Source organism: Myxocyprinus asiaticus, chromosome 45, assembly GCF_019703515.2.
Source record: "Myxocyprinus asiaticus isolate MX2 ecotype Aquarium Trade chromosome 45, UBuf_Myxa_2, whole genome shotgun sequence".
In the NCBI taxonomy this organism is placed as follows: Eukaryota; Metazoa; Chordata; class Actinopteri; order Cypriniformes; family Catostomidae; genus Myxocyprinus; species Myxocyprinus asiaticus.
Genome location: NC_059388.1, coordinates 488,338 through 500,432, shown reverse-complemented (window position 1 = coordinate 500,432; position 12,095 = coordinate 488,338). Strand labels below are relative to the sequence as shown.

General features: G+C 38.6%; 3 protein-coding genes across 10 annotated transcripts in view; 2 read left to right on the top strand and 1 right to left on the bottom strand.

Moving 5' to 3' along the window:
• Positions 1-3,848, top strand: part of LOC127435339 (rab-3A-interacting protein-like) — a 39,924-nt gene extending 36,076 nt beyond the window's left edge. For 3 of the 6 annotated variants that reach the window (XM_051688761.1, XM_051688756.1, XM_051688757.1), the window contains one exon: positions 3,295-3,848. In XM_051688761.1, coding sequence (XP_051544721.1) covers positions 3,295-3,377 — 83 coding nt within the window. In that variant the 3' untranslated portion in view covers positions 3,378-3,848. The remainder of the gene's footprint in view (positions 1-3,294) is intronic. The other 3 variants (XM_051688758.1, XM_051688760.1, XM_051688759.1) reach the window with 3 other exon arrangements.
• LOC127435309 (ubiquitin carboxyl-terminal hydrolase 15-like) overlaps positions 1-12,095 on the bottom strand; it is a 277,517-nt gene that overhangs the window by 50,199 nt on the left and 215,223 nt on the right. The window lies entirely within an intron of this gene.
• Positions 4,393-12,095, top strand: part of LOC127435311 (myelin regulatory factor-like protein) — a 61,687-nt gene continuing 53,984 nt past the window's right edge. The window contains exon 1 of one of the 3 annotated variants that reach the window (XM_051688700.1): positions 4,393-4,810. The gene's annotated coding sequence lies outside the window, so the exon portion shown is untranslated. The remainder of the gene's footprint in view (positions 4,811-12,095) is intronic. The other 2 variants (XM_051688699.1, XM_051688698.1) reach the window with 2 other exon arrangements.

Below are 12,095 nucleotides of genomic sequence, written 5' to 3'. Positions count from 1 at the left end.
CTCCAGTGTTGAGGGTCAGTGATGAGGAGATGTTGCTGCCTATTCTAACCACCTGGCGTCTGCTTGTCAGGAAGTCCAGGATCCAGCTGCACAGTGAGCTGTTTAAGCCCAGAGCCCGGAGTTTCTCATCTAGCTTGGAGTGCACTATGGTGTTGAATGCTGAGCTGTAGTCTACAAACAGCATTCTCACATAAGTGTTCTTTTTTCCAGGTGGGAGAGAGCAGTGTGTATTGTAGATGCAATGGCATCATCAGTGGAGCGGTTGTTGCGTTAAGCAAACTGCAATGGGTCAAGAGAGAGAGGCAGCACAGAGCAAAAGTAATCTCTGATTAGTCTCTCAAAGCATTTGCTGATGATGGAGGTCAGAGCAACAGGACGCCAGTCATTTAAGCAAGTGATTTTTGATTGTTTTGGAACAGATACAATGGTGGACGTTTTAAAGCATGTGGGGACTACAGACAAAGAGAGGGAAAGGTTGAAAATGTCCGAATAAAAACACCAGCCAGCTGGTTCGCGCACGCTCTGATGACGCGGCCCGGAATGCCGTCTGGACCCGCGGCTTTGCAGATATTCACCCGTCGGAAGGATCGGGTTACATCCGCTACAGAGACGGAGAGTGAACTAACCTCTGTAGCTTCAGCCGCGAGAGCTCTCTCCGCGAGGGCAGTGTTATTTCCCTCAAAACGAGCATAAAATGTATTTAGCTCATCCGGGAGAGAGGCAGCAGTGTTCATGGTGGAGTTTTTATTCTCTTTAAAGTCCATAATGATGTTAATTCCCTGCCACATGCTTCTAGAGTTGGTGGTGTTAAACTGTCCTTCAATCTTCAGGTGTGATAGTCAGCGTCTTTACTTGCTGAGCTACCCAGGCCCCCTCAGTAGGATATTTTAATAAACTTGGGAATTACATTTTTCCCTCGATGATGGCAAACGGTCCCGAAGTAGCAAAGCAGCCCCAAATCTCCCTGATGCTTCATCAGTGGGATGATGTTTTCATGTTGGTATGCAGTGCCCTTTTTATGCCATACGTAGTGCTGCGTGTTCTTCCCAAACAATTCAACCTTAGTTTCATCAGTCCACAAAACATTTTCCCAGTAGTCTTGTGGAGTGTCAAGATGGTCTTTGGCAAACTCCAGGCACGCAGTAATGTTTTTGTTGGAAAGCAGAGGCTTCCCTTGTGGTGTCCTGCCATGGACACCATGCTTGTTTAATGTTTTCCATATAGTAGACTCATGAACAGAGATGTTAACCAGTTCCAATGATTCCTTCAAGTCTTTAGCTGTCACTCTAGGGTTCTTTTTTACCTCATTGAGCATTCTGCGGTGTACCCTTGGAGTCATCTTGGCTGGACAGCCACTTCTAGGGAGAGTAGCCACAGTACTAAATCGTCTCCATTTTTATACTATTTGTCTAACTGTGAACAGATGAATATTTAAGCTCTTCGAGATAACTTTGTAACTCTTTCCAGCTTTATGCAAAGCAACAGTTCTTGATCATTGGTCTTCTGATGTCTCTTTTTTGTGAGGCATGGTCCACATCAGCAGATGCTTCTTGTGAATTGCAAACTCAAAATGCTTGAGTGCTTTTTATAAGTCAAAGTAGCTCTAACCCACACCTCCAATCTCGTTTCATTAATTAGAGTCCAGGTTTGCCAACTCCTGATTCTAATTAGCTTTTATAGAGGTCATTAGATTAGGGGTTCACATGCTTTTCCAACCTACACTGTGAATGTTTGAATGATGTATTCAGTACAATACAATAATGTGTGTGTTATTAGTTAAATCAGATTGTGTTTGTTCATTATTGTAATCAAACCAGATTTTAAGACAAATTTATACATAAATGCTGGTGATTCCAAAGGGGTCACATTCTTTTTCTTGCCACTGTGTGTGTATGTATATATATATATATATATATATATATATATACACACACCGATCAGCCACAACACTAAAACCACCTGCCTAATATCGTGTAGGTCCCCCTAGTGCCGCCAAAACAGCGCCAACCTGCATCTCAGAATAGCATTCAGAGATGATATTCTTCTCACCACAATTTTACAGAGCGGTTATCTGAGTTACCGTAGACTTTGTCAGTTCGAACCAGTCTGGACATTCTCTGTTGACCTCTGTCATCAACAAGGCATTTCCGTCCACATTGCTGCCGCTCACTGGATGAGAAAATTCTAGAGACTGTTGTGCGTGAAAATTCAAGGAGATCAGCAGTTACAGAAAAACTCAAACCAGCCCGTCTGGCACAAACAATCATCCATGCAATTTTCTAATCAGCCAATCGTGTGGCAGCAGTGTAGTGCATAAAATCATGCAGATAAAGTAGTGCAGTGTAGATAAAATCTGCATGTATCATGCAGATACAGGTCAGGAGCTTCAGTTAATGTTCACATCAACTATCAGAATGGGGAAAAATGTGATTAGAAATTGGCTGATTAGAAAATTGCATGGATGATTGTTGGTGCCAGACGGGCTGGTTTGAGTATTTCTGTAACTGCTGATCTCCAGGGATTTTCACGCACAACAGTCTCTAGAATTTACTCAGAATGGTGCCAAAAACAAAAAACATCCAGTGAGCGGCAGTTCTGTGGATAGAAACGCCTTTTTGATGAGAGAGGTCCACAGAGAATGGCAAGACTGGTTTGAACTGGCAAAGTCTACGGTAACTCAGATAACCACTCTGTACAATTGTGGTGAGAAGAATATCATCTCTGAATGCTATTCTGAGATGCGGGCTGGTGCTGTTTTGGTGGCACGAGGGGTCCTACACAATATTAGGCAGGTGATTTTAATGATGTGGCTGATCAGTGTATATATACAGTATATAAACTAGAATTAAATGCTGTTATATAATTCTGGCTTTCATGCTGTAACAATAAAATGTGAAAAAGCCTAGGGAAGTGAATGATTTTATAGCTGCTGTATACTGGAGAACTTATGTAATATGTATATTTTATATATATATATATATATATATATATATATATATATATATATATATATATATCTTTATGGGGCATTTACTGTATGAGTGTTTTACTGTTTGATTTGCTAAAATATATTACAGTGTCAATGCCCATCTCAAACCTCACAAAATGTAAATTACAATGCATGTGGAGAATGATTTATATTTTGTAAGATAGAGTCATGGGAGGAGATATTTTGAAGTAATAATCATATTTTGAGGTGTTTTGAAAGATCTGTAGCAGTAGTAGCAGATGTCTGGTGTTTGTTCTTGTAGATGTTTCCTCAATAACATGTGTGAGATGTTGTGTTTTCATAAGCAGAGCACATGTTCTGGGAGGTCATGCAGCTACGGAAGGAGATGTCAAATGCCAAGCTGGGTTACTACAAGGACGAACTGTGAAAAAGTCCCTCAGAGTCATGGGAGTGTCATCTAAACCTAACCAACTGGTACTTGACATGGAGTTCACCAGTCCTGTTAAAGTGGCTTCATATGGACCACCACACCTGAACTCCACCATTACATCATATGTATTGAAGCAGAGGACATTTATGAAATATGGAGTAGTGACACGAAAACATGAGCGGTACCTGAAAATTGTTCTTTCTGTAGAATCTGTATTTTATTCAACCAATGAAAGTTGTAAACACACTAATAAAGCTGTCTCAAAGTCTCTGACAATGAAATGTTAAATGCTAGCTAGTGGTGTGTTGTGTTGTTGTGTTTGTGTATCGGGAATGTTCTGTGTGTATGTATGTGTGCAAAAAGTGTATTTCCTCAGAAATCCCCAAACTCATTTCACTTCTTCATTTTGATTTGAGTGCCTTTCTGAAATAAAGTTTGACACATCTAGAGGAGAAAAAAATGTTGCTGTTTGTCCTGGTGAACTCGTAACCTTTGATCCTCAGTGCTGCAGTATTTGATTTCTCTGTGCTATACAGTCTGAGACCACATTGGAAATCTGGGATTCAAAATCTAAACCGTAATCTAAAATTTAAACCTGGAAATCAGCAAAGTTTAGTATTTTGAAAAATGTTTGACAAGCGAGGAGCAGGAGTATATTTTCTCTCGCTCAAATACTTGCATTTATTTATATTATTATAAAAGCATCAAATTTGACCGTTTTAACCACATTGTTTTTTCCAAACGATTATGAATTAAGACATTGTTATATGTCATAAAATGTTTCTCAGGGTTGCACACACATCATAACAGTTATGACAACCATATAACAATATGACAAAGCCATATAACCATCTTTATTTTTAGGCTTTAATTTGTGCACTCGTGTCTGGTACTGAAATGTTGCCTCTATTAATGCTGGCCCATGCATGATGCAGTTCGAGTAAATTCATTTTTGCTCCATTATTTGTTTCTGTCTTACATAACAGGTGTCCAGGTTATTATTGATCTATTTGCTTAGAAACAGGCAGATAAATGCATCAGAAGTGTGTATATTTCTCTATGATGACCTCATGTAGAACACTAGCTTTATGACTTCCTTCAAGGACAGAAACTGTCATTATACTGTATATCTACATTCACAGTTGTTTGCTGGGCTGTGGCTGGATTTTGTCTCATGGGTCAGTGTTCAAAGTTCACGTTACACTCGGAAGGCACAGCGACTGCCATTTTCATTGAACAAGAATCTTTTGATATAGATTATTAATTATTGTTTTAATGTAAGCATATCAAGAGAGCTACGCCAGAGAATATATGAAGTAAGTGGAGTTTGAGGAATGTTCTGCACTGGAGTTACAGATGGACTGCACATGAGATCTGCACTTTAATGGGTTGAAACCAACAGAACCCACATCTACATTTGGGGGGAAAAGGTAGAACTAAAGCTTATATTTGTATAAACTGGAAGAAGAAAGCCATTTTAATCTCTTGACAGTTCTGTAATAAATGGCAGATGGTTAATTTTAATTTGAGTTGAATAGTACATTTTTGTGTTCATGTTTATTTTATTAGCCAATGGTAGTAGTGAACTGTCCATGATACACTTTCGTTTTGCACGTAAATTAGATTTAAATATTAATAGGAATTTAAATAAAAATTCAAATATACTGCCTTACCCTGAAAGCATATGTACATCAAGTCTATTTTATGTGTGTGTTTACATCTGGAAGATGTATGTTTAGCGTTGTTTGTTCATTTGCAATGAGTCTATTAAACATTACCTCTCGGATTTCAATAACACATTTATCAGATACTTTTTTATTCAAGTATTTTTGTCTTGTTTTCCAGTAAAAATATCTAAACATTCTTAAAACATGATTTATTTACTTAACAAGCAAACTAGCATAAGATTTTAAGTCTTGTTTTGAGAGAAATCTAATCACATTTAGTGAGTTTTATCCTTAAAACAAGACTTAATATCTTGTCCGATTTTGCTTGACAAGTAATAAATCACATTTTAAGAATGTTTAGATACTTTTACAGGAAAACAAGAAAAAAAAATACACACACACACACACACATATATATATATATATATATATATATATATATATATATATATATATATATATATATTTTTTTTTTTTTTGCAGTGTTTGAAACGTTTATGATTTTCAATGTTTGTAAAGGCGTTTAGCAGAAGTTCATGAGATCGTGATGCTTTTCAGATGAATCGCTCTTCAACAATCATCCACTGAATATGGATGTGCAAACATATTGCACATTTTAATCTCTGAGAATTGTCTATTTGATTCGTATAATAAATTTTTTGTCTTCATGTTTATTAGCGAATAGTAGTACACTGCAAAAAAAGTTTTATAGTAAAAATATCTAACCATTCTTTTTCTGATTAACAGTATTTATTGATTCATACAATTAACAAAGAAAAGCAAAACATATATTCACATAATCAACATTTAACCCCCACTATTACCCCTCCAATTCCCCAACCCCACCCCCACCCTGACCCTCAACAAACATCCCTGTGGTCACACGTGAGTATACTCAACAAAAAAAAAAATATTTTTTTAAAAATAAATTATATATATATATATATATATATAATCACACACATTTAAAACTATACCAGTCTCTCCACTGCCCCTCCCCGAGAGCCCTCCAAGAACGCCAAATAGCTGCCCCATTTCCTATCAAATAAATCTATGTTCCCCAGCCTTCTACATGACATTTCCTCGAATGCCGCCACCCTCCCCATCTGTGTGCACCACTCTTGAAATGAGGGCACTCCAGCCGACTTCCATCCCCTTAGAACAGTCTGTCTGCCGATCATAACACTGGTTAGGATCCAATTTTTTATGTGTTTACCCCCTACATTGATGACCGCCCCATCGCCTAAAATACAGAGTCTAGGGCAAAATAAAATTTGAGTGCCCAATACGTCACACATAAAACTCTGAACCCTCAACCAAAATTCTTGGATCTTAACACACCAAACAAAAACATGAGATGTGTCTCCATCTTCTGATTGGCATCGCCAGCAGGTGGGTGTGTCTTTAAGACCAAGCCTATATAATCTAGAGGGGGTATATGTAAAATCTTGAATTGCATAAGGCGCACCCTTGCATCTCTAGATGCAGACTTGATGTTTTTTAGAATCCTAGCCCACACTCCTTCTTCCAATACCAAGTTTAAATATTTCTCCCATAATCTCTTGATATAAGTTAAAGCTCCATCCCCCAGACTCTGAATTAGTAGGGAGTAATACACCGATGCCTCATGACCTTTTCAGAAAGCAGTAATCACCACTCCCAGAGTGTCTGCCGCTTTAGTGGGGTGTATAATACTCCCAAAAATACTACAGAGCACTGTTACACTCACTTGGATCTTTGTCCTTTTTAAGAATCAGACTGATCTGGGCTTGCGTCATGGTTTGTGGAAGCTTTCCATTCTTTAATGATTCCATATAAATTTCTAGCAAAAGTGGAGCCAATTCTGTAGAATAAGATCTAAAAAACTCAGTGGCAATTGCCTGTAGTCAAGGCCTTAATTACCTCGACAAGCTCCTCCAAGGGTATCTCAGAATCAAGAGAATTATTTTGCTCAGTTGTCAGTTTAGGAAGTTCTAATGTATACACAATGTTTCTAATATCCTAATCAGTATATGAAGACATGGAACTATAGAGATCAAGATAGAATTCTTTAGAAGCATTATTAATATCAATGGCTGAGGTAAATATTTCACTACCAGCAGATTTCACTGAGGGAATGATAGAAAAATACTCTCTCTGTTTTATATATCTAGCCAGAAGTTTTCCTGCCTTTTCCCCCAACTCAAAGTATGACTGTCTTGCCCTGAATAGCCAAAACTCCACCTTCCATGACAAAATAGTATTATATCTGTATTTCGATCGGGTCATTTCTCTGAGGCCATCAGACAACATTCAGCGCTTCAGCTCTGCCTCAGCAATTTTAAAATTCCCTTCCAACTCGAGTTCTCGTGCTTTGGATTTTTTTTTTGTTTTTTTTTGCGATTAACATTTTTATAGATTCATCTATTAGAAAGGAACAGCAAAACATATATATACAGAATCAATATTTAACCCTAACTATTTAACCCTAACTGCAGACTTGATGTTTTTTAGAATCCTAGCCCACACTCCTTCCTCCAATACCAAGTTTAAATATTTCTCCCATAATCTCTTGAGAGAAGTTAAAGCTCCATCCCCCAGACTCTGAATTAGCGGGGAGTAATACACCGATGCCTCATGACCTTTTCCAAAAGCAGTAATCACCACTCCCAGAGTATCTGCCAATTTAGGGGGGTGTAAACCACTCCCAAAAACAGTACAGAGCAGGTGGCACAACTGTAAATACTTATAGAAATGAGATCTGGGAATCCCAAAAGGTTGAACCAAATTTTTAAAGGATATCAACACTCCACTCTCATATAGGTCACCGAGTGAAGTAACCCCCCTCCCAATCCATTCTGACCAGCAAAAAGGGGACTTGTTGATGCATAATTTGGGGTTCAGCCATATGTTCGAGGCAACATTTAAATAAATGTCTGAATTAAACACTCTGGACACTTTTGTCCATACCGAGTTCAAATGCGAGATAACAGGATGTAACTTAACTTCTCCGATTAATTTGATAGAAAGGCTCTGCAATGGTGAAATAGGGGCAAGAGCTTCCTGTTTTATACAGAACCAGGGGGGGGCTCTCTCAGGCGGAAGCGACCAATGAGCCAAATGTCTGAGACCAAATGCATAATAATAAAATAAAATCTTGGGTAGGCCTAGCCCACCTTTGTCAATCGGCCTATGTAACTTATTGAAATGTAATTTGGGATGCTTACCATTCCAAATGAAGGACTTCGCTATGCTATCAAATTGCTTGAAATAAGAGAGGGGGACATCTATAGGGAGAGACTGCAGCAAGTAATTAAATTTTGGAATTCAATTAATTTTAATAACATTAACTTTCCCGATCATAGATAAATGCAATGAAGCCACCTGCCTGCATCGCTCGAAAACCGTTTTATTAAGGGGTCATAATTAACTCTAACTAAATCACACAATTTTGCTGGGAATAAAATGTCTAAATACTTAATGCCATGTTTGGGCCACTGGAAAGCGCCTGGCTGGAAAGCCGTTACTGGGCAGTACACTGTCAATGCCAAAGCTTCGGATTTAGACCAATTGACTTTGTATCCTGAAATCTTAGAAAAGGAATTAATAATTCTGTGGAGACAAGGCATAGAGCTAGAAGGGTCAGAGACGAATAATAAAATATCATCTGCGTAAAGCAAAAGTTTATGCGCTATACCTGCCACCACCACCCCTGGAAAATCCTCCTCCTTACTTATCGCAGCTGCTAATGCTAAATTCCAGGGCAAGACAGAACAATAATGTGGAAAGAGGGCAACCCTGCTGAGTGCCCCTATTCAAAGTAAAATAATCTGAAATTAATACATTTGATTGTACCGCCACTACAGGGTGTCTATAAAGTAACTTAATCCAACCAATAAATGTACTCCCGAACTCGTATATTTGCAAAATCTTAAAAAAATAATCCCATTCTACCATATCAAACGCCTTTTCGGCGTCAAGTGAGATGGCAGCAACCAATACCACATGATATTGATGAAACGCCTAATGTTATCAGAAGAGCTACAGCCCCAAATAAACCCCACCTGATCTATATGTATAAGAGATGTCATAACTTTACTTAATCGGTTAGCCAAAATTTTTGACAACATTTTTACATCTAGCTGGATCAGGGAAATTGGACGTAACTTTTACACTCGCTTGGATCTTTGTCCTTTTTAAGAATCAGACTGATCCGGGCTTGCGTCATGGTTGGCGGAAGCTTTCCATTCTTTAATGATTCCGTATAAACTTCTAACAAAAGTGGAGGCAGTTCTGTAGCATAAGATCTAAAAAATTCACCGGCAAAACCATCTGGCCCTGGAGCTGTGCCTGAAGGCAAGGCCTTAATTACCTCGTCAAGCTCCTCCAAGGTTATTTCAGAATCAAGAGAATTTTTTTGTTCAGTTGTCAATTTAGGGAGTTCTAATGGTTCCACAAATTTTCTAATATCCTAATCAGTATATGAAGACATGGAACTATAGAGATCAAGATAGAATTCTTTAAAAGCATTATTAATATCAATGGCTGAGGTACATATTTCACCACCAGCATATTTCACTGAGGGAATGGTAGAAAAAGACTCTCTCTGTTTTATATATCTTGCCAAAAGCTTCCCTGCTTTGTCCCCCGACTCAAAGTATGACTGTCTTGCCCAGAACAACCAAAACTCCACTTTCTTCGACAAAATAGTATTATATCTGTATTTCAATCAGGTCAATTCTCTGAGGCCATCAGACGACATTCGGCACTTCAGCTCTGCCTCGGCACTTTTAATATTCCCTCCCAACTCCACGAGTTCATGTGCTTTGGATTTTTTGGTGAATGAGGCACATTGTATGATCCGACCCCTAAGAACTGCCTTAAGAGTCTCCCAAGCCACGCCCACAGAGGATACTGAGGACCAGTTGGTCTCCATATAAACATTGATTTCAGTCTTTAACATTTGTTGGAAATCAGGATTTTGCAAAAGGGATACATTAAAGCTCCAACTATATGATTTCTTTTTCTCTGTATGTGGCAACACCTCTAAACTCACCAGGGCGTGATCTGAGACTAAGATGTTTCCAATTGAGCAGTCAACAACAGATAAAATGAGGGATTTAGATATAAAAAAAATCTATTCTAGAATAAATCTTATGAACTGATGAGAAAAATGTATAGTCCCTACCAGATGGGATCAAAAGTCACCAGATATCTGCAAGACCAAGATTTTACACATCCTGTGAAGCATCAATGTTGCTCTAGGGGGCTTACACACTTTTGCTTCACTATGATCAAGGATTGAGTCCATCAATAAATTAAACTCTCCTCCCAATATTATATCATGAGGGGTGCCAGCGGTTTGCAACATCTCTTCAAGATCTATAAAAAAAGCCCTGATCATCAGTGTAAGGTGTGTAAATATTAGCCAAAATCAACCTTTGTCCCTGAATTTCTGCTAAAACAATAATTACTCTTCCTATTTTATATTTAATCTGTTTGAGAAATTTGAACTGTAGATGTGTATTTATCAGTATAATGACTCCCCTACTCTTACTTGAACCAACACTAAAGAAAACATGTCCACCCTATATCTTCCCAAATTTTTCAGCTTCCTGTGGGGAAAGATGCGTTTCTTAAAGAAAGACTATATCATATTTCTTATGCTTAAGAAAAGAAATAACCTTCCTTCTTTTTATGGGGTTCCCCAATCCATTCACATTCCATGTGGAGAGAGATAATCCACTCATACTAACAATTGACATATTGATATAATAAAAAAAATAAATTGTGTGTCAAAAGCAAGATTATACAGACCACATTCCCTATTAATGCAACAATCAAACCCCAAACTTCCCCCCCGAATAAAACAAACAGAAAAAAATTAAAATGTGCGCATCAACCCTGCGCACGACAGCGCCAACCGGCATCAATCCCTCTAAACTCAGAAGGTCCATGTACGCATACGAGAGCCCCGGCGACAACTTTGCCATCGGATTGCTCAAGTCCGGTGCTTCTGTACAAATTTTGTGAGGCAAAATTACATAACAGAAAATACTTTGTAAAACAGACCCCAGCCAACAGGCAGAATAAACACAAAGAACATGTAGATTCATTCACAGAACTGTCTCAGAACTGTCACAGAACTGTTCCTCCACAAAACAAACTCCAGCTGATATAAAGCTGTTCAGTTTCCTTGGACAGACAGACAATTGTTCAGTGAGCTGGCTGTTATGAGTGCAACAGATGATGTAATCATTCTAATGTCCCTTAAAAATACTCCACAAAAACAAACTCCAGCCAACAGGAGGCATAAGCACAAAGAACGATCAGATTCATCCACAGCTGACCCAAAGCAGTATTATTCAACAAAACAATCTACAGCCGCTAGGCGGAGCCAGCACATAAAGAAACAAAACAGGCATCCCAGTTCCTCGGATGATCAAGTGTCAAATTCACTCAGAGGCCGCGTAAAAAAAAAAATACACCATGAATTACTCAGTCCGTCAACTTTATAAAAAATGTCCTTTATGTGAGCATGTAGATATTTTGCGGTCATCCATAGTGTCCATTCTCAATCTGGCCGGGAACTTCAGTGTAAAAGCGAACTTCCGTCAATGCAAAAGTTTCTTGAAGGAGTCATGCCACAAAACAAACTCCAGCCTCTAGGCGGAGCCAATGCAGAAAGAAACAAAAAATGGCGCCCAGCTTCCTTAGACAGTCGAGACACTGAACAGCGAGTCAGTCCACTCACATAAGAAACGCCCAATGGTTTACTCACCCATAGTTTGTATGAAGGCCAATGCCTTTTTGGGGCATAAAAATACTTTGCTGCCATCCTTGGTGTCTATTCTCAGTTTGGCCGGAAACATCAGTGCAAAAGCGATCTTCCGTTGATGTAAGAGTTTCTTACATTCCTTGAACCGATTGCGTTTCTCTCTTGTTGCATTCGCAAAATCCGGGAACAAGAAAATATTGTGATTCTTCTGAGAAAGCTTTCCATTGCTCCTCGCCTCGCGTAACACAAGATCTTTATCGGATGATCTCAGAAATTTGGCCAGAATTGATC